The 22,084-nt window shown below is 49.4% G+C and overlaps 3 protein-coding genes across 4 annotated transcripts in view; 1 reads left to right on the top strand and 2 right to left on the bottom strand.

Moving 5' to 3' along the window:
* The window catches only part of LOC119976643 (zinc finger protein 721-like), a 999,221-nt gene that overhangs the window by 729,693 nt on the left and 247,444 nt on the right, over positions 1-22,084 (bottom strand). The window lies entirely within an intron of this gene.
* LOC119976637 (zinc finger protein 345-like) overlaps positions 1-22,084 on the bottom strand; it is a 51,675-nt gene that overhangs the window by 18,201 nt on the left and 11,390 nt on the right. The gene's annotated exons all lie outside the window — the stretch shown is intronic.
* On the top strand, positions 7,990-10,428 carry LOC119976695 (zinc finger protein 271-like). 2 transcript variants are annotated; one of them, XM_038817398.1, is made up of 2 exons: positions 7,990-8,017; positions 8,598-10,428. In XM_038817398.1, the coding sequence occupies exon 2, from the start codon at positions 8,799-8,801 to the stop codon at positions 9,648-9,650; it is 852 nt and encodes a 283-aa protein (XP_038673326.1). In that variant the 5' UTR covers positions 7,990-8,017; positions 8,598-8,798; the 3' UTR covers positions 9,651-10,428. The 2 variants fall into 2 exon arrangements, with proteins under 2 accessions (XP_038673326.1, XP_038673327.1); XM_038817399.1 differs by lacking the exon at positions 7,990-8,017 and adding an exon at positions 8,201-8,284.

Here is a 22,084-nt window from a genome sequence, read left to right as displayed (position 1 = left end):
TGCTCCTGGGGAGGACAAGATGGCGGCGCCCATGGGCCGCACGTGGTCCGAGGAGGGGAAGATGGCGGCGTCCACTGGCCGTATGAAATGAACGAATGAAAATCACTTATTGTCACGAGTAGGCTTCAATGAAGTTACTGTGAAAAGCCCCTAGTCGCCACATTCCGGCGCCTGTCCGGAGGAGGCTGGTACGGGAATCGAACCGTGCTGCTGGCCTGCTTGGTCTGCTTTAAAAGCCAGCGATTTAGCCCAGTGAGCTAAACCAGCCCCTGATGGGGGGGGGTCGGAACAATAGTGGCCACCGAGCGGGCCTGGCACATCGCAGCAAAGTGCCCCTTCTTGCCGCAGGCCTTACAAAGGGCGCTCCGGGCTGGGCAGCATTGTCGGGGGTGTTTTGGCTGCCCACAGAAGTAACATCTGGTGCTGCCGGGGTTGGTTGGCGGGCTCACGGAACAGGCGTGGGGTTGGCTGAGTGGGGTCCCCGACGGGGCGGCCGTCTGCGGAGTCCACGATGCGTAGGAGGGGGCCGCGCGGCCGGGGGTGTAGACCTGGATGTTGTGTGAGGCGATCCTCAGTGAGAGCGCAAGCTTTTTGGTTGTCGCGAGGTCGAGCATGGCCCCTTTTAAAAGGCGCTGGCAGATGTAATTTGACCCTATCCCCATAACAAAAGTTTCCCTCATAAGCAAGTTCGAATGTTCCGTGGGCGTGACAGCCTGACAGTCACAGTCTCTGACTAGGGGGATTAGAGCACGCCCGAAATCTTCTATTGACTCACCAGGGAGTTGACTATGAGTGGAGAGGATGTGTCTGGCGTAAAGCGTGTTAGTCCTCTGAGCGTAGTTTTCTTTCAGTAGCGCCATGGTGTCGTCATGGTGCCGCGCGTCCTGGATAAGCAGAAAGACGTTGGAGCTCAGCCGCATGTAGAGGATCTGAATCTTCTGAGCTTCCGGAATAGGGTCTGGTGCAGACCTGATGTAAGCTTCGAAACAGGCTAGCCAATGTATAAAGTCCTTTTTGGCGTTGCCTGATTGCTGATCCAGCTGCAGGCGATCCGGCTTGATGCAGAGGTCCATCTTCTGAAAACTTTAGTGTATTAAATTGATGCACGATCAATTACACAAAGACGAGAGTTGAATGCAATCGAGGCTTTATTACACTAAGATGCGTGGCCTCCTACAGCAGCTGGCGAAATGGCTGCGGTACAGGGAGCACACATATTTATACTCCCCCTACTGGGCGGAGCCAGCAGGCAGGGAACCTGTAGTACAGGGCCTTACCACAAATCACCTAATATATACATCAGTGGTGACTACCACATGTAGTTGTCTCAGGAATTCTGTGACTGACTCCCCCGGGGTTCTCAAAGCCGTGTTGAACCTTTGTACAATTACCAACGATAATGCTCCGTCAATGGGTTTAGAATTTGGGGCCGCAGGTAGGTCAGGCTTTTGATGCCACGAGGTGGGGGCCCCACAGGCAGTCAGGAGTTTCAACTTTTGTCGGTTGTCCCCTATAATGGCAGCAGCCTGAAAAAAGTAACACATCTGCTCAGCTTATTGTGCCCAGTCTGCTATGATCGCATTTAAAGCATGAAACCTCCTGAAGAGCAGCATTTTAAAATGTCTTCTGTGGTACTGAAAACAGGCTGACAAGGCACATGGGCCAGGATCAGAAACTGTCCTATAATCACTTGATGCCCTGGCTGGAATTGATACTGGCCATCTGCAATAACACTCAAGTCAACACATGAACTTCTTATTGCTATATGGACTTTGTAATTACCCACAAAAGAACAAGCCCAAGCTATGAATATGTAATGAATTTCCAGACACAGGTGATCAACTTTGCAGCATGACGTAGAACAGACAAAAGAAACCATCAGACTCCATAACATGGGGAGGCAGTGGTGTAGTGGTGTTGTCACTAGACTGGAAATGTAGAGATCTACGGTAATGCTCTGGGGTGCTGGGTTCAAAGCCCACCACAGGAGAGGGTGAAATTGGAACTCAATTAAAATCCGGAATTAAAAGTAGCCATGAAACCATTGCCGATTGTTGTAAAAACCCACCTGGTTCACTAACGTCCTTCGGGGAAGGAAATCTGCCATCCTTACCCGGTCTGGCCTACATGTGACTCCACTCCCACACAGCGATGCAGTTGACTCTTAACTGCCCACTCTGAAATGGCCTAGGAAGCCATTCAGTTTAAGAGCAATTAGGAATGGGCAACAAATGCTGGCCGAGCATCCACGTCACACGAATGAATAAAAAATAAATGGGCCAATGGCTGGTCAGACGAGAGTGTTTTAGGGGACAACGGGTCTTGACTGAATCACCTTGGATAAACAGGTGTACCCTGTTTTTCCCATTAATGAGTTGAGGTCTGGATGGGATAATGGCCGGTTGTGGGAGTATACCTATACCTCAATGCTAGCAGACCAGTATAAAGGAAAGAACATCAGAACAGATTCTGAGTGATAACCTGGGAGTCCCCCAGGCACACCATTGCAAGAAGAAGGGATCCTGGGTTTCGAAGCCCAGAGAAGACATCCACATCGAGTGATCGTAGCCTCATCAGCCTCCTTCACTAAGTTCAGGTAAAACTTAAAGCTCAGCTATGAGTCTGAGTCATACTTTGTCGAGTGAGAGAATTGTGAATAAAATTATGTTAAACCATGAACTTGTTCATCTAACAAATAAGGGACTTGGGTAAAACTTTTGGTTAATACACTGATTGAAACAAGGACATACCCACAACCACCACGACAGACACTACTGGAAGAGTTACTAGACGCAAGCATATTAGATAAAGGAAACTGTAGTGACATGTATGACCGACTGGTAGAAGGGGATGACACCGTACAGGACGCAACAAGAATGAAGTAGGAGGGGGACCTGGGGATCGAAATAGGGTGGGGACTCTGGAGCGAAGCACTGCATAGGGTCAACTCCACCTCCACGCGCGCAAGGCTCAGCCTGACGCAACTAAAAGTTGTACATAGAGCCCACTTAACAAGAACCCGTATGAGTAGGTTCTTCTCGGAGGTGGAGGACAGATGTGAACGGTGCCAAGGAGGCCTGGCCAACCACGCCCACATGTTCTGGTCTTGCCCCAGACTTGTGGAGTACTGGACAGCCTTCTTCGAGGCTATGTCCAAAGTGGTGGGGGTGAGGGTGGAGCCATGCCCGAAAGTGTTGGTCTTCGGGGTCTCGGACCAGCCAGATCTATTCCTGGGGAGGAGGGCGGACGCCCTTGCCTTTGCCTCCCTGATCGCCTGCCGTAGAATCCTGTTCGGTTGGCAGTCAGCAGCACCACCCAAAGCTGCAGACTGGCTGTCCAACCTCTCGGAATCTCTCAAAATGGAGAAAATCTAATTCGCCATCCGAGTGTCAGATGTAGATCCCTGGACACTAAGGGGCAATTTTTAAATCATGGTCAATCCATCTACGGGAGGATTGGAGGAAAGTGGAGCACTCGGAGGAAACCCACACAGACACAGGAGAAAGTGCAAACTCCACAGTCACCCAAGGCTGGAATTGAATCCGGGTTCCTTGCACTGTGAGGCAGTCGTGCTAACCATTGTTCCACCATGTCGCCCTGTAGCCAACAAAGTTGGCTATTTCCTCAATGCAAAATGGAGGAACGCAAAGCTTGCAGGGTAAAATGGACAAAGTTTGCAGCACAAGCAGGCTGCAACAAGCCACTGTGTATTCTGTCGGCAAAGAGAGCAGACAGCACCGAAACGAACATTCTGCATACTAATGAAGCAATCTCCGGGACAGTTAGCAGAGTAATGGAATGATCCCAGGGACAAAGGACACAAATAGGGAAGTGATTGCAACATTGTATGGGAAACCAGACACCACGGCACCAGCGGGGTTCGAAGATAAAGCACCTGAAGGCCCGCCCAGTAGCCGAGGGACAGACTCAGTATTGGGGGGATTCAAACAAATCGATTGGGAAGAGACCCAATCGATCCCCAGCAAATAGAGGGTCCGCCCAAAAGGGCGCGAAGCCCTGAGACCTATAAAAGACAGGTCCCAAACTCAGTTCGGTCTTCTTGACCAGCCCTTCTCTCTTGACCAGCCCTCTCGACCAGCCTTTACCGAAGAAGACCTTGACCGAGAGAGAGGAGAGGTTCAGACAGCAGCCGCCAGCAAGTAAGTGTCTCACAACGATTGCTACCAGAGATAGACAATCCTGACCCCTTTTTAACCCATACCAACCTGAAGTCTGCGGACCCAGTGCAGAGCAAGAGGCCATTGTCTCCCTGATCCGGCAGTTCCTTATTCAGATAAGTATTGGTCTATTTAGTGGTAGGAATAGTTTAGTCATCTTAGCGTGTGCATGAGTAGATTATAATTGTATTATAATAAACTCATTTGTTTGAACTAACTAATTGGTGTATGGTTTTATTACTTTGAACTTGTGGCGGTATCTTAATGATACCTGGCGACTCCAAAGCTAAGTAACGAAACAGAGCCAAATCGAGTGTTAAGCACACTCACCCAGAACGAGCAACAGCCCCATGTGTCAGCCTTAGTGCTCTGAAGTGAGAGTTGAACCCACAATCTCTCTTCTTTGCTCCTCCCACCTTTGCCCCTCTCTCCTTTACCCTCTGAGGCACTCTCAATTACGACGCAAAAGCGAGGTCCGTAATCAAAGGCTTTAATAAACAGAGAACAGGACAGCAGCCAAGAGAAGTGTGCTCGCAAATTGGAGTCTCATCTTATATCCTGTTTCCAGGGGGCGTTTTGAGAGAAGAGGCGAGCGTTACCGTGCCTTGGAGATCCTTCACCCCATCTTCTAGGAGCCGCTGCCGGATGTACGATGACCTGATGCCAGACACAAGGGCGTTGCGGATATGTAAGTTCCTGTGTTCTTCAGCCGTCACTGCTTTGTGGTCGCAGTTCCTCGCGAGCGCAGTGAGTCTTTCCACAAACTCGTCCAGCGTTTCCCCGGAACGCTGGCTGCAGGTTGAGAGCAAATGTCTGGCGTGTACCTCGTTAGTAGTTTTTATGAAGCGTTTCTTCAATATTTTGATCGCCGCCTCATAGGTCATAAGAACATAAGAACATAAGAACTAGGAGCAGGAGTAGGCCATCTGGCCCCTCGAGCCTGCTCCGCCATTCAATTAGATCATGGCTGATCTTTTGTGGACTCAGCTCCACTTTCCGGCCCGAACACCATAACCCTTAATCCCTTTATTCTTCAAAAAACTATCTATCTTTACCTTAAAAACATGTAATGAAGGAGCCTCAACTGCTTCACTGGGCAAGGAATTCCATAGATTCACAACCCTTTGGGTGAAGAAGTTCCTCCTAAACTCAGTCCTAAATCTACTTCCCCTTATTTTGAGGCTATGCCCCCTAGTTCTGCTGTCACCCGCCAGTGGAAACAACCTGCCCGCATCTATCCTATCTATTCCCTTCATAATTTTAAATGTTTCTATAAGATCCCCCCTCATCCTTCTAAATTCCAACGAGTACAGTCCCAGTCTACTCAACCTCTCCTCATAATCCAACCCCTTCAGCTCTGGGATTAACCTAGTGAATCTCCTCTGCACACCCTCCAGCGGCCAGTACGTCCTTTCTCAAGTAAGGAGACCAAAACTGAACACAATACTCCAGGTGTGGCCGCACTAACACCTTATACAATTGCAACATAACCTCCCTAGTCTTAAACTCCATCCCTCTAGCAATGAAGGACAACATTCCATTTGCCTTCTTAATCACCTGTTGCACTTGTAAACCAACCTTCTGTGACTCATGCACTAGCACACCCAAGTCTCTCTGAACAGCGGCATGCTTTAATATTTTATCGTTTAAATAATAATCCCGTTTGCTGTTATTCCTACCAAAATGGATAACCTCACATTTGTCAACATTGTATTCCATCTGCCAGACCCGAGCCCATTCACTTAACCTATCCAAATCCCTCTGCAGACTTCCAGTATCCTCTGCACTTTTCGCTTTACCACTCATCTTAGTGTCATCTGCAAACTTGGACACATTGCCCTTGGTCCCCAACTCCAAATCATCAATGTAAATTGTGAACAATTGTGGGCCCAACACGGATCCCTGAGGGACACCACTAGCTACTGATTGCCAACCAGAGAAACACCCATTTATCCCAACTCTTTGCTTTCTATTAATTAACCAATCCTCTATCCATGCTACTACTTTACCCTTAATGCCATGCATCTTTATCTTATGCAGTAACCTTTTGTGTGGCACCTTGTCAAAGGCTTTCTGGAAATCCAGATATACCACATCCATCGGCTCCCCGTTATCTACTGCACTGGTAATGTCCTCAAAAAATTCCACTAAATTAGTTAGGCATGACCTGCCTTTAACGAACCCATGCTGCGTCTGCCCAATGGGACAATTTCTATCCAGATGCCTCGCAATTTCTTCCTTGATGATAGATTCCAGCATCTTCCCTATTACCGAAGTTAAACTCACTGGCCTATAATTTCCTGCTTTCTGCCTACCTCCTTTTTTAAACAGTGGCGTCACGTTTGCTAATTTCCAATCCACCGGGACCACCCCAGAGTCTAGTGAATTTCGGTAAATTATCACTAGTGTATCTGCAATTTCCCTAGCCATCTCTTTTAGCACTCTGGGATGCATTCCATCAGGGCCAGGAGACTTGTCTACCTTTAGCCCCATTAGCTTGCCCATCACTCCCTCCTTAGTGATAACAATCCTCTCAAGGTCCTCACCTGTCATAGCCTCATTTCTATCAGTCACTGGCATGTTATTTGTGTCTTCCACTGTGAAGACCGACCCAAAAAACCTGTTCAGTTCCTCAGCCATTTCCTCATTTCCCATTATTAAAACTCCCTTCTCATCCTCTAAAGGACCAATATTTACCTTAGCCACTCTTTTTTGTCTTACATATTTGTAAAATCTTTTACTGTCTGTTTTTATATTCTGAGCAAGTTTACTCTCATACTCTATCTTACTCTTCTTTATAGCTTTTTTAGTAGCTTTCTGTTGCCCCCTAAAGATTTCCCAGTCCTCTAATCTCCCAGCAATCTTTGCCACTTTATATGCTTTTTCCTTCAATTTGATACTCTCCCTTATTTCCTTAGATATCCACGGTCGATTTTCCCTCTTTCTTCCGTCGTAGCGGTTTCGATCATGGCGGAGAGTCGGTGGCTCACCCGGCCATGTAGTAAGCGCAGCTTGCGAGTGCTGTCGACATCAGACGGTGAGGAGTCCATATAGTCCTCGAAGCACCGGAGCCAATGTTTAAAATTTTCCGGGGCTTCCGGCGACCTGCCGTCCAGATTGAGTTTCTCTGGTTTTAGAGCGCTGTCCATCTTAATAAATTGAGGCACTCTCAATTACGACGCGAAAGCGAGGTCCGTAATCAAAGGCTTTAATAAACAGAGAACAGGACAGCATCCAAGAGAAGTGTGCTCGCAAAATGGAGTCTCATCTTATATCCTGTTTCCAGGGGGTGTAGCCAGAGGCGGAGTCCCCCAGGGTTCCAAGCCTCTTAAAGGGGCAAGGTATTAAAGGTAAATACCGATCATCACACCCCCTCTCTCTTCTGCATCTCCCAATGCATGTGCTGATCCTACCACTACACATTATCGCTGCCTTGGATGCTGTTGGGCTTCTTCTTCTGATCTGCTGTCAAACACATTCGAGGAAACACACTGATGTTGTGAGTTTAAAACCCTCTGAGGATGATGACTGCGTTTCCCACACTAGAAATCTCTGTCAAACGTTTACCAGGAGGAACCGAGACAACAGCTGCAATAAGTGAGGTTTTATTCAGATGGGACAATGACAAGTTTAAATTCCCATCTGATCTGCTGCTCAAAGTCACCTCCGTTTCCCCGGTCAGTTTCCCAAACTTCAGGAAACTCCTGTTCCTGCAGAAATATTTGGATTGTCTGTGAGAGATGTCAATCAGAGAGCCCACCCACTCTGCCCATTCTCTCCTCTTCCTCTACCACAGCTGCTTCACTTCCTGTAGGGACTCAAAACCAAGTCAGGAGATGGTGAGTGAAGGAGCACAATTTACAATCATTACATTGCACAATATCCACACTAATGTTCAGGCAGTCTGACTATCCTGTGGGCAATCAGCTGTGGAAATGCCCCTTATGCTGTGTGAGAAGATCCAGCTCACAGACCTGTTTACTCGGTGCTTTGTGCTGAGCTATTTGATTGGCTGTGTGTTGGATAGTGAGGGTGTTTATTGGAAACAATTTCCTTCTGATTTACAGGCTGAGTTTTGTTGAAGGGTCATTGCTGAATATGAGAAGGTGAGGTGTAATTATCTGGGAGGGGGCAGAGACACGTTTATTGAAATGCCTTCTAATGTCTTCTTTAAAGATTTTAACTGAAGGCCTCGGCCTTTCCCAGAAGCCTGGGCGTGGATTTGATTGTTTTATTTGGTACTGTGCCTGAGAACTGAATTTGGAATATGCAGGCTGAGTGAGTGCAGTATACCTAATTTTCCAGAGGAATAACAGACTGGTACTCACAGTGGACCAGTCTCTAACTGAGGAGTCAGCCCCTTCAGTAAATGAGGAGAGAGTGTTGGAGGAAATCATGTTTCCTTTTCCTGTTTTACAGGAGGATTGCATCGTACTGAACCAGAGAATACAGAGACGATAGACACTCCAGGTAGATCCTGACCATCACCCAAGGAACAACTGAACAACTGTGGGAAGACATCCGGTCCTTTCACAGCATTGCTCAACACAGAGATGATTGGACAGTGAAGCCAACACCTCCACCGTAACCCAGCAACATTTGTGTTAGAGGGGCAGCCACATGGCAGGGAAACCATTCAATTGTGAGGTGTGTGACCAAACCTTCACACGGTCGTCAACGCTCATGGAACACCGACGCATTCACACAGGGGAGAAGCCATTCACGTGTGAGGTGTGTGAGAAATCATTCTCGCAATCGTCAGTCTTCCGCTCACATCAGTTCATTCACACTGGGGAGAAACCATTCACTTGCAGTGTGTGTGACAAAGCCTTCGTAAATTTGTCAAACCTCTTGCGCCATCAGTCAGTCCACACAGGGGAGAAACCCTTCAAATGTGAGGTTTGTAATAAAGCATTTGCAACATCTACGAGGCTCTTGAGACACCAGAGCGTTCACAGAGGAGAGAAACCCTTCAAATGTGAGGTTTGTGAGATGTATTTCACACAATATTCCCATCTCCTGTGTCACCAGAGGATTCACACAGGGGAGAAACGTTTCAAGTGTCAAGTGTGTGACCGAGCCTTCACACAGTCATCGACTCTCATGCAACACCAACGCATTCACACAGGGGAGAAACCATTCAAATGTGAGGTATGTGGCAAATCATTCTCTGATTCATCCACCTGCCGTGCACACCAACGCATTCATACGGGAGAGAAACCATTCACCTGTAATGTGTGCAATAAATCATTCTCGCAGTTAGCAAACCTCCGTGCACATGGACGTATTCACACAGGGGAGAAACCGTTCACATGCAAAGTGTGCGACAAGTCATTTTCACGGTCATCGACCCTCCATGAACACGAACGCATTCACACAGGTGAAAAACCATTCACATGTGAGCTGTGTAGCAAAGCGTTCAGACGATTGTCAATGCTCCTGGTCCATCAACGGATCCACACAGGGGAATAACACTTTAAGTGTGAGATTTCCAATGAAGTCCTCCTGAGACCTTTGCACCTCCTGAGCACCAGTGGATCCATATGGAGAGAAACCATTTAGGTGTGAGGTGTGTGACAAGGTGATTACACAGTCCGTTTACCTGCTGATCTATCACCACGCTCACACAGGGAAGAAACCCTATCGGTGTGAGATCTATAATGAAGTCTTCACACCATTGTCAAACTTCCTGGAACATCAGTGAACCCACATGGACCTCAAACGCGTCTAGTGTGACGTGTCAGTATTGTTACACCCGCTTCTCCTCTCGCCAAATATTGACATCTCCACATGGACTTGGAGCCGGCTCAGCTGCTTCCCTTATACTGAGAGTTGTCTGTGTTGTTTGCTCTCCAGTGCTCACACAGGGGATTGTCCTTCCCAAGCACTGTCTGTCTCAGCAGTGTCTGTCTCCAACCTCTCCCACCATCAGTCCAATTGTTTCAAGAAGGTTAATTTAATCTTTGGCCAGATTGCCAAACATCACCAAAAGACGACATCAACATGTATAGAAGCTGCTGTATAAACTCAGCATCCTTCAGTGCTGTGTCAGGGACAAGTCACTCACTGACTCTCACTCTGACCAAGAAGACAATCAGATACTCAGTGGTTAGAAAGGCTTCAGCTAGGGGGAGGAGGCCTCGGTGGAAGAGCTGAAAGGTAAGTGGGAGGAGGAGCTGGGAGAGGAGATCGACGAGGGGACATGGGCGGATGCCCTGGGGAGGATGAATTCCTCCTCCTCCTGCGTGAGGCTTAGTTTAATTCAATTAAAGGTGCTGCATAGGGCGCACATGACTGGGGCAAGGCTGAACCGGTTCCTTGGGAGAGAGGACAGATGTGTCAGGTGTTCTGGGAGCCCAGCAAACCACATCCACATGTTTTGGGCGTGCCCTGCGCTGGAGGGCTTTTGGAGGGGCGTCGCGGAGATGCTGTCAAGGGTGGTTGATTCCAGGGTTGAGCCGGGCTGGGGGCTCGCCATATTTGGGGTAGCAGCGGAGCCGGGAGTGCAGGAGGCGAAAGAGGCCGGTATTCTGGCCTTTGCGTCCCTGGTAGCCCGACGCAGGATTCTTTTGCAGTGGAAGGATGCGAGGCTCCCGGACGTGGAATCCTGGGTCAATGATATGGCTGGGTTTATCAAACTGGAGAGGGTCAAGTTTGCCCTAAGGGGGTCGGTGCAAGGGTTCTTCTGGAGATGGCAACCGTTCCTAGACTATCTGGCGGAGCATTAGAGGATGGTCAGTTTCAGCAGCAACCCATGGGGGGGGGGGGGGGGTTTCCTTTATTGGGTATATTTGTTCTCATGTTAATTATTTTTGTTAATTTATTGTTTCTGTATTGGGGGGGGGGGTTACTGTTATTTCTTTTTTCTTCTGTTTGTGTTGGTTAAAGCTTGTTGAAAATTTGAATAAAAATTATTTTAAAAAAAAGAAAGCCTTCAGCTTCTGATCTAAGCACCCGGGGGAGGAGCCATTCCTGGGGTAGTAATGGAGGTACTTCAATTAGCCTCAGCATCTCTGATCTACGGAGGGGGAGAATCAGCCAGGAATCCTGTTCCTCATCAGTGAGCCCAGCTGGGAAGTCAGGGGGAGGACAGGATCTGTCTCGGCTGTGACAGTCTCCATTGTCTCTCAAAGTCCACCAACTAGGTCTGCAAGTAGAATTCATAGAATCCCTACAGCCCATTGAGTTTGCACCGACCCTCCAAAGCAGCACCCTACACCCTTCCCGTACTAGCCTCCCCGAACAGGCGGCGGAATGTGGCGACTAGGGGCTTTTCACAGTAACTCCATTGAGTTGTGACAAGCAATTATTATTATTATTCCCTAGATCAAGTCCCGTGCCCCATAACCTGTCCTTTATATCCCTAGACACTAAGGGACAATTTTGCTTGGCCAATCCACCTAGCCTGCACATCTTCGAACTGTGGGAAGAACCAAAGGAAACCCACGCAGAGGTGGAGAAAGTGCAAACCACATAGACAAGTCACCCAAGGCTGGAATTGTGATGCAGCAGTGCTGACCACTGTGCTACCATGCTGAATGGCCACTCGAACAGAGCACGAGAGGACAATCAATGTCCACAGTCCGTGCTGCAGATCAGTACCTTAAGGATTGGAGGGAATGTGAGATAGGAAAGGGGGGGGTTTAAACTAATTCAGCGGGGGGATGGGAACCTAAATTGTAGTCCTAGTGTACAGGATGTTGAGAGTAGTGAGGTCAGGGATAGGGTTAAAAGTTCGAAAGAGGGCACCGGCAAGCAAGACGCTGGTTTGAAGTGTGTCTACTTCAACGCCAGGAGCATCCGGAATAAGGTGGGTGAGCTTGCAGCATGGGTTGGTACCTGGGATCTCGATGTTGTGGCGATTTGGAGACATGGGTAGAGCAGGGACAGGAATGGTTGTTGCAGGTTCCAGGATTTAGATGTTTCTGTAAGAACAGAGAGGATGGTAAAAGAGGGAGGGGGTGTGGCATTGTTAATCAAGGAAAGTATTACGGCGGTAGAAAGGACGTTTGAGGATTTGTCTACTGAGGTAGTATGGGCCGAGGTTAGGAACAGGAGAGGAGAGGTCACCCTGTTGGGAGTTGTCTATAGACCTCCGAATAGTTCCAGAGATGTAGAGGAAAGGATTGCAAAGATGATTCTCGACAGGAGCGAGAGTAACGGTAGTTGTTATGGGGGACTTTAACTTTCCAAATATTGACTGGAAATACTATAGTTCGAGTACTATAGATGGGTCAGTTTTTGTACAGTGTGTGCAGGAGGGTTTTCTGACACAGTATGTAGACAGGCCAACAAGCGAGGTCACATTGGATTTGGTACTGGGTAATGAACCAGGCCAGGTGTTAGATTTAGATGCAGGTGAGCACTTTGGTGATAGTGATCACAACTCGGTTATGTTTACTTTAGCAATGGGCAGGGATAGGTATATACCGCAAGGCAAGAATTATAGCTGGGGGAAAGGCAATTATGATGCTATTCGCCCGATTTAGGATGTATAGGATGGGGAAGGAAACTGCAGGGGATGGGTACAATCGAAATGTGGAGCTTTTTCAAGGAACAGCTACTGCATGTCCTTGATAAGTATGTACCTGTCAGGCAGGGAGGAAGTTGTCGAGCAAGGGAACCGTGGTTTACTAAGGAAGTTGAAGCACTTGTCAAGAGGAAGAAGAAGGCTTATGTTAGGATGAGACATGAAGGCTCAGTTAGGGCACTTGAGAGTTACAAGTTAGCCAGGAAGGACCTAAAGGGAGAGTTAAGAAGAGCGAGGAGAGGACACGAAAAGTCGTTGGTGGATAGGATCAAGGAAAACCCTAAGGCTTTCTATAGGTATATCAAGAACAAAAGAATGACTAGAGTAAGATTAGGGCCAATCAAGGATAGTAGTGGAAAGTTGTGTGTGGAATCAGAGGAGATAGGGGAAGCGTTAAATGGATATTTCTCGTCAGTGTTTACACTGGAGAAAGACAATGTTGTCGAGGAGAATACTCAGGTTCAGTCGACCAGGCTAGATGGAATTGGGGTTCAAAAGGAGGAGGTGTTAGCAATTTTGGAAAATGGCAAAATAGATAAGTCCCCTGGGCCAGATGGGATTTATCCTAGGATTCTCTGGGAAGCCAGGGAGGAGATTGCAGAGCCTTTGTCCTTGATCTTTATGTCGTCTTTGTCGACAGGAATAGTGCCGGAAGACTGGAGGATAGCAAATGTTGTCCCCTTGTTCAAGAAGGGGAGTAGAGACAACCCTGGTAATTATAGACCTGTGAGTCTTACTTCGGTTGTGGGTAAAATGTTGGAAAAGGTTATAAGAGATAGGGTTTATAATCATCTTGAAAAGAACAAGTTGATTAGCGATAGTCAACACGGTTTTGTGAAGGGTAGGTCATGCCTCACAAACCTTATTGAGTTTTTTGAGAAGGTGACCAAACAGGTGGATGAGGGTAAAGCGGTTGATGTGGTGTATATGGATTTCAGTAAGGTGTTTGATAAGGTTCCCCACGGTAGGCTATTGCAGAAAATAAGGAAGTATGGGATTGAAGGTGATTTAGCGGTTTGGATCAGTAATTGGCTAGCTGAAAGAAGACAGAGGGTGGTGGTTGATGGCAAATGTTCATCCTGGAGTTCAGTTACTAGTGGTGTACCGCAAGGATCTGTTTTGGGGCCACTGCTGTTTGTCATTTTTATAAATGACCTGGAAGAGGGTGTAGAAGGATGGGTTAGTAAATTTGCAGATGACACGAAAATCGGTGGAGTTGTGGATAGTGCTGAAGGATGTTATAGGATACAGAGGGACATAGATAAGCTGCAGAGCTGGGCTGAGAGGTGGCAGATGGAGTTTAATGCGGAAAAGTGTGAGGTGGTTCACTTTGGAAGGAGTAACAGGAATGCAGAGTACTGGGCTAATGGCAAGATTCTTGGTAGTGTAGATGAACAGAGAGATCTCGGCATCCAGGTACATAAATCCCTGAAAGTTGCCACCCAGGTTAATAGGGCTGTTAAGAAGGCATATGGTGTGCTAGCCTTTATCAGCAGGGGGATTGAGTTTCGGAGCCACAAGGTCATGCTGCAGCTGTATATAACTCTGGTGCGGCCGCACCTGAAGTACTGCGTGCAGTTCTGGTCACCACATTATAGGAAGGATGTGCAAGCTTTGGAAAGGGTTCAGAGGAGATTTACTAGGATGTTGCCTGGTATGGAGGGAAGGTCTTACGAGGAAAGGCTCAGGGACTTGAAGTTGTTTTCGTTAGAGAGAAGGCTGAGAGGTGACTTAATAGAGACATATAAGATAGTCAGAGGGTTAGATAGGGTGGACAGTGAGAGTCTTTTTCCTCGGATGGTGATGACCAACACGAGGGGACATAGCTTTAAATTGAGGGGTAGCAGATATAGGACAGATGTCAGAGGCAGTTTCTTTACTCAGAGAGTAGTAGGGGTGTGGACGCCCTGCCTGCAACAGTAGTAGACTCACCAACTTTAAGGGCATTTAAGTGGTCACTGGATAGACATATGGATGAAAATGGAATAGTGTAGGTCAGATAGGCTTCAGATGGTTTCACAGGTCGGCGCAACATCGAGGGCCGAAGGACCCGTACTGCGCTGTAATGTTCTATGGTCTATGATATTAACCTTCACCAATAACTTGCATTTCTACATCACCGTTAACATAGTAAAACGTTGAGCAGGGGGCTGATCCCGAGGGTACGGGAAGCTGAGTACTCGGCCATTGCGATCTCTGATCATGCACCACATTGGGTGGATGTGGAAATGGGGGAGGCGCGGGACCAGCGCCCGCTGTGGCGGCTGGATGTGGGGCTGTTAGCGGACGACGAGGTGTGTAAAAGGGTCCGGAAGAGCATTGAGAGCTATCTGGACTTGAATGACACGGGTGAGGTGCAGGTGGGGATGGTCTGGGAGGCCCTGAAGGCAGTGATCAGGGGAGAGCTGATCTCCATAAGGGCGCACAGAGAAAGAAAGGAGAGGCAGGAGAGGGAGAGGCTGGTGGGGGAGCTATTGGAAGTGGATAGGAGATATGCGGAGGCACCAGAGGAGGGGCTGCTGGGAGAACGGCGCAGCCTGCAGGTCAAGTTCGACCTGCTGACCACCAGGAAGGCAGAGACGCAGTGGAGAAGGGCACAGGGCGCGGTCTATGAGTATGGGGAAAAGGCGAGCAGGATGCTGGCACACCAGCTTCGCAAACGAGATGCGGCTAGGGAGATTGGGGGAGTGAAGGAGAGGGGCGGGAAGGTAGTGCAGGAGGGGCAAGAAGTGAATGGGGTCTTCAGGGATTTTTACAAGGAGTTGTATCGGTCTGAGCCGCCGACGAGGAGAGGGGGAATGGAGGACTTCCTAAACAAATTGAGGTTCCCAAGGGTCCAGGAGGGGCTGGTAGAAGGGCTGGGGGCGCCAATAGGGCTAGAGGAGCTAGTCAAGGGAATAGGTCAGATGCAAGCGGGGAAGGCGCCGGGGCCAGATGGGTTCCCGGTGGAATTCTACAAGAAAAATGTGGACTTGGTGGGACCGGTACTGGTACGAGCCTTTAATGAGGCGCGAGAGGGGGGGGTTCTGCCCCCGACAATGTCGCAGGCTCTGATCTCCCTGATATTGAAGCGGGATAAAGACCCCGTGCAGTGCGGGTCCTACAGGCCTATCTCGCTTCTGAATGTGGATGCCAAGTTGCTGGCAAAGATCCTGGCAGCTAGAATAGAGGATTGTGTGCCAGGGGTAATCCATGAGGACCAGACAGGGTTCGTGAAGGGGCGGCAGCTCAACACGAACGTGCGGAGATTGCTGAATGTAATTATGATGCCGGCAGTGGAGGGGGAGGCTGATAGTGGTAGCGCTGGACGCGGAGAAGGCATTCGATAGGGTGGAGTGGGAGTACCTGTGGGAGACGTTGGAACGGTTTGGGTTTGGGGAAGGGTTTATTAAGTGGGTGAAGTTGCTCTACTCGGCCCCGACGGCGAGTGTAGTGACAAACGGGAGGAGGTCGGAGTATTTCGGGCTCCACCGAGGGACCAGGCAGGGATGTCCCCTATCCCCCCTACTTTTCGCACTGGCGATTGAACCGTTGGCGATGGCACTGAGGGGTTCAGGGGGGTGGAGAGGACTGACTAGGGGAGGGGAGGAACATCGAGTATCGCTGTATGCGGATGATCTACTGCTGTACGTGGCAGACCCAGAAGGGGGAATGCCGGAGATAATGGAACTATTAGCAGAGTTTGGGGACTTTTCGGGGTACAAACTAAATTTGGGCAAAAGCGAGGTTTTTGTGATACACCCGGGGGATCAGGGAGAGGGTATTGGGAGACTCCCCTTCAAGCGAGCAGGAAAGAGCTTTAGGTACTTAGGGGTGCAGGTGGCAAGGAACTGGGGGACCCTCCACAAGTTGAACTTTTCCAGGCTGGTGGAACAGATGGAGGAGGAATTTAAGAGGTGGGACATGGTACCGTTGTCGCTGGCGGGGAGGGTGCAGTCAATCAAAATGACGGTCCTCCCAAGGTTCTTGTTTTTATTTCAGTGCTTGCCCATCTTCCTCCCTAGGGCCTTCTTCAAAAAGGTGACGAGTAGCATCATGAGCTACGTGTGGGCGCATGGCACCCCAAGGGTGAGAACGGTCTTTTTGGAGCGGAGTAGGGACAGTGGAGGGCTGGCACTACCCAATCTCTCGGGGTATTATTGGGCGGCAAATGTGTCAATGGTGCGCAAGTGGATGATGGAAGGGGAGGGGGCAGCTTGGAAACGAATGGAGAGGGCGTCCTGTGGCAACACAAGCCTGGGGGCCCTAGTAACGGCACCATGGCCGCTCCCCCCCACGAGGTACACCACGAGCCCGGTGGTGGCGGCCACCCTCAAGATATGGGGGCAGTGGAGGCGACACAGGGGGGAAATGGGAGGTCTGTTGGCGGCGCCAATAAGAGGGAACCATAGATTCATCCCGGGGAACATCGACGGGGGATTTCAGAGCTGGTACAGGGTGGGCATACGGCAGCTGAAGGACTTGTTTATAGAGGGGAGGTTTGCGAGCCTGGGAGGGCTGGAGGAGAAGTTTGAGCTCCCCCCGGGAAACATGTTCAGATATTTACAAGTGAAGGCATTTGCTAGGCGGCAGGTGGAGGGGTTCCCCCTGCTCCCCAGTAAGGGGGCGAGTGATAGGGTGCTCTCGGGGGTCTGGGTCGGAGGGGGGAAGATATCAGACATCTACAAGATAATGCAGGAGGCGGAAGAAGCATCAGGGGAGGAGCTGAAAGCCAAGTGGGAAGTGGAGCTGGGAGAGCAGATAGAAGACGGGACGTGGGCGGATGCACTGGAGAAGGTCAATTCTTCCTCCTCGTGTGCGAGGCTGAGCCTCATTCAATTTAAGGTGCTGCATAGAGCTCACATGACGGGGACAAGGATGAGCCGGTTCTTTGGGGGTGAGGACAGGTGTGTCAGATGTCTGGGAGGCCCAGCGAACCATGTGCATATGTTCTGGGCATGTCCGGTGCTGGAAGGGTTCTGGAAGGGGGTGGCAAGGACGGTGTCGAAGGTGGTGGGGTCCAGGGTCAAACCAGGATGGGGGCTTGCGATCTTTGGGGTCGGGGTAGAACCGGGCGTACAGGAGGCCAGGGAGGCCGGAATACTGGCCTTTGCGTCCCTAGTGGCTCGACGAAGGATATTAATTCAATGGAAGGACGCGAGGCCTCCAAGCGTTGAAACTTGGATTAACGATATGGCTAGCTATATTCAGCTAGAAAGGATCAAATTTGCCCTGAGAGGGTCGGTACAGGGATTCTCCAGGCGGTGGCAACCTTTCCTTGACTTTTTAGATCAGAGATAGGCGTACGGGGTCGTGGCAGCAGCAACCCGGGGGGGGGGGGGGGAGGGGGGGGGGCAGCAATGGTCGTGGGGGGACATGCATGACTGTAACGCGGGCAAGTCTGCTCGCTGCTCATGTCTGAAACTGTAGGCTGCCTTGTTTGTTAAGTTGTTGCTTGGGGGGGGGGGGGGGGGGGGAGGACTGGTGCGCGCGAGAGGGCGGGCGAGGGAGGGATATTTGCCTAGAGGGATTGTGTTGTAAATAATTTAAAAATTAGTAGGGGTAAATGTCTGTATGGAAAAACTCTTTCAATAAAAATTATTTTTAAAAAAAAACATAGTAAAACATCCCAAGGCATTTTATACACACATTATCACAGAAAAATTAACACCAAGACAAATAAAGATATGAGTAGGGGATGTCGCTGTGTCTCTGGGACAATTTCCTCAACCACAGGAAATAGGTGATTCAGGAGAATGTGTGTCAGAATTGTTCCTGCTCTGGACAAGAAGGAAAACCTCAATTGTTTCCGCAGTATGATTTATCGCACTTGTGGATTTATCTTTGGTTGTCAGCCTTGAGCTGTTGGAAATTCTACCTCCTTGGGTTGTTCTGTCAGGGAATGAAGGCAGATCAGTTTAGTTCCAGGATATCACATAATTACCTCGCAGAGGCAGAGACACATGTATTGAAACATTTTTTAATGCCTTCATAATAGAGTTTACCTGAAGGCCTCAACCTTTCCAAAATGCCTGGGCTTGGATTTGATAGTTTAGCCCAGTGCTGTGTGTGAGAGCTGAATTTGGGATGTGCAGTCTGAGTGAGTGCAGTGTATCTAATTACCCAGTAAAACCAGAACCCTTCAATCAGCTAAGGGCGGCACAGTAGTTAGCACTGCTGCCTTACAGCGCCATTGACCCGGGTTCAATTCCGGCCTTGGGTGACAGTCTGTGTGGAGTTTGCACATTCTCACTGTGTCTGTATGGGTTTCCTCCAGGTGCTCCGGTTTCCTCCCACAGTGCAAAGATGTGTAGGTTAGGTGGCCTTGCTACAATGCCCCTCAGAGTCCAAAAGGATAGGTGGGGTTACTGGGTTCCGGGTATGGGGTAGCGGCCTAGATAGGGTGCTCTATCGGAGGGTTGGTGCAGACTCTAAATGAAGGAACAGGCACATCAGCCCTCCAAGCATGTGCCGACCACGATGCCCTAACTTTAAAAAAAACCTGCCCTTACTCGGTCCGTATCCCTCTACTTCCTCCCTATTCATGTACCCATCCAGATGCCTCTTAAATGTTGCTAATGTGCCTGCTTCCACCACATCCTCTGGCAGCGCTTTCCAGGCTCCCACCACTGCATGAAAAAACGTAGCCCACACATCTCCCTTAAACTTTCCCCCTCTCACCTTGAACCTGTGTCCCCTTGTAATTGACACTTGTACTCTTGGAAAAAGCCTGACTATCCACCGCGCCTCTCATAATTTTATAGACCTCTATCAGGTCTCCCCTCAGCCTCCGTCTTTCCAGCGAAGGCAATCACAGTTGATTCAACCTCTCCTCATAGCCAACACCCTGAAGACCAGGCAACATCCTGGTGAACCTTCTTTTCATTCTCTCCAAAGCTTCCACATCTTTCTGATAATGCGGTGACCAGAAATGCACACAATACTCCAAATGTGGCCTAACCAAGGTTTTATATAGCTGTAACATGATTTCCCAACTCCTGTACTCAATGCCCCGGCTGATGAAGGCAAGCATGCCATATGCCTTCTTAATCACCTTGGCCACCTGTGTTGCCGCTTTTAGGGAACTGTGGACCTGCACGCCCAGATCCCTCTGTATGTTAATGTTCCTAAGGGTTCTGCCATTTACAGTATAATTCATAACTAGATATGATCCTCCAAAATGCATCATCTCGCATTTGTCCTCGCCCAAGTCTCCAATCTATCTCTATAACCTGTTATATCCTCTGACAATCCTTGGCACTAACAGCAACTCTGCCAACCTTCCTGTCATCTGGAAACTTACTAATCAGACCAACCACATTTTCCTCCAGATCATTTATATATATTACAAGCAACAGAGGTCCCAACACTGATGCCTGTGGAACAGAACTAGCTACAGATCTCCATTCTGAAAAACACCCTTCTACCGCTACTCTGTCTTCTATAACCAAGCCAGTTCTGTATCCAACTAGCCAGCCCACCCCGAAACCCATGTGATTTTAGTTTTCGTACCTTACTAAAGTCCATATAAACTACATTCACAGTCCTGCCCTCATCAATTTTCTTTGTCACCTCTTTAAAAAACACAATCAAGTTGGTGAGACATGACCTTTCCTGTACAAAACCATGCTGCCTGTCACTAACTAGTCCATTTTTCTCCAAATGTGCATATATCCTGTCCCTCAGTATCTTTTCCAAAAACGTCCCCACCACTGATGTCAGACACACAGGCGTGTAATTTGCTGGATTATCCCTGCTTCCTTTCTTAAACAAAGGCACCACATTGGTTATTCTCTAGTCCTCTGAAACCTCTGCCGGGATTCTCCTTTCCGGGGACTAAGTTCCCACGTGGGCGAAAAAACCGGTGCGAACCACTCCAGCGTCAACAGCCCCCGAAAGTGCTGAATTCTTCGCACTTCCGGGCGCTAGGTGGACGTCGGAGGGGTTGGTGCTGCACCAGCCGGCCCTGAAGGGACTGCGCGAGTTAGTGCATGCGCCGAAGGGCCGGCGTGATCTCGCGCATGCGCGGAACAGCCAGCGTGGTTCCACACATACGCAGACCGGCCGGTGTATTCTGCCGCATGCGCAGGGGGTTGTCTTCCTGCGCCGGCCATGGCGGAGCCCTACAGGGGCCGGTGCGGAAGAAAGGAGTGCCCCCAAGGCCTGCCTGCAGATCGGTGGGCCCCGGTCGCGGACCAGTGGTGCCCCCCCCGGGTCAGATCCCCCCCCACCGCGCTTCCCCGAGGACCGCCCCAGCCGACTTACCTGCCAGGTCCTGCCGTGTGGGACCATGTCTAATCCACATCGGCGGAAATGGCCAGAATTGGACGGCTGCTTGGCCCATCGAGGCCCGGAGAATTGACGGGGGGCCGCTGCCAACGGCTTCCAACCGGCGTGGCGCGAACCCCGCCCGAATACCGGCACCGGAGAATACGGCAGCCGACCTCAGGGGGCGGAGAATCCCACTGCTCATCTGTGGTCAAAGAAGATGTGAAGATATCTGTTAAGACATCAGCTATTTCTCCCCTTGCCTCCTGCAGTAACCTGGGATAGATCCCATCTGACCCCGGGGACTTGTCTACCTTAATGCAATTTAGGATACTCAACACTTCCTCATTTGATATATATTTTTTATAAATTTAGAGTACCCAATTCACTTTTTCCAATTAAGGGGCAATTTAGCACATCTTTGGGTTGTGGGGGCGAAACCCACGCAAACATGAGGAGACTGTGCAAACTCCACACGGACAGTGACCCAGAGCTGGGATCGAACCTGGGACCTCAGCGCCGTGGGGCAGCAATGCTAACCACTGCACCACCGTGCTGCCCTCTCCTTTGATATATTGAAGTTCTCAAGAGCGTTCCCTGACCTCAACATCCATCATGTCCTTCTCCCTGGTGAATACTGATACAAAGTACTCTTAAGGATTTTACCCACTTCCTGTGATTCCACCCATAACTTCCCCCCATTGTCCATGAGTGGGCCTCCTCTTTCTCTTGCTACGCTCTTGCTCTTAATATATGCATAAATAGCCTTGGGATTCTGCTTGACCATATTTGCTAATTCCATGTTTAAATTCCATCCTACTTTCACTGTACTCCTCAAAGACTTTGTCAGTTTTTAGATGCTCAGATCTATGGGATGCTGCCTTGTTCCTTTTGACTAAACTTACAATTTCCCTTGTCATCCATCCTGCCATTTCTATCCTCCATTTTTGCAGGGACATGTCTGTCCTGCTCTTCAATCAACTGGCCTTTAAAAGCCTCCCACATGTCAATGTGGACTTGCCTTCAAATAGCCGCTCCCAATCCACATTCCCCAGTTCTTGTCTAATTTGGATGTAATTAGCCCTCACCCAATTAAGCACCCTCACCCACGGGCCACTCTTGTCCTTTT

This window comes from Scyliorhinus canicula, chromosome 13 (genome assembly GCF_902713615.1).
Source record: "Scyliorhinus canicula chromosome 13, sScyCan1.1, whole genome shotgun sequence".
NCBI classification, from domain to species: domain Eukaryota; kingdom Metazoa; phylum Chordata; class Chondrichthyes; order Carcharhiniformes; family Scyliorhinidae; genus Scyliorhinus; species Scyliorhinus canicula.
The sequence above is the reverse complement of the archived record's forward strand: the minus strand, read 5'-3'. Positions and strand labels throughout refer to the sequence as shown.

Bases quoted from the DNA above. Each gene is read 5' to 3' on its own strand.
- LOC119976695 (XM_038817398.1), top strand. From the start codon at position 8,799: ATGGCAGGGAAACCATTCAATTGTGAGGTGTGTGACCAAACCTTCACA.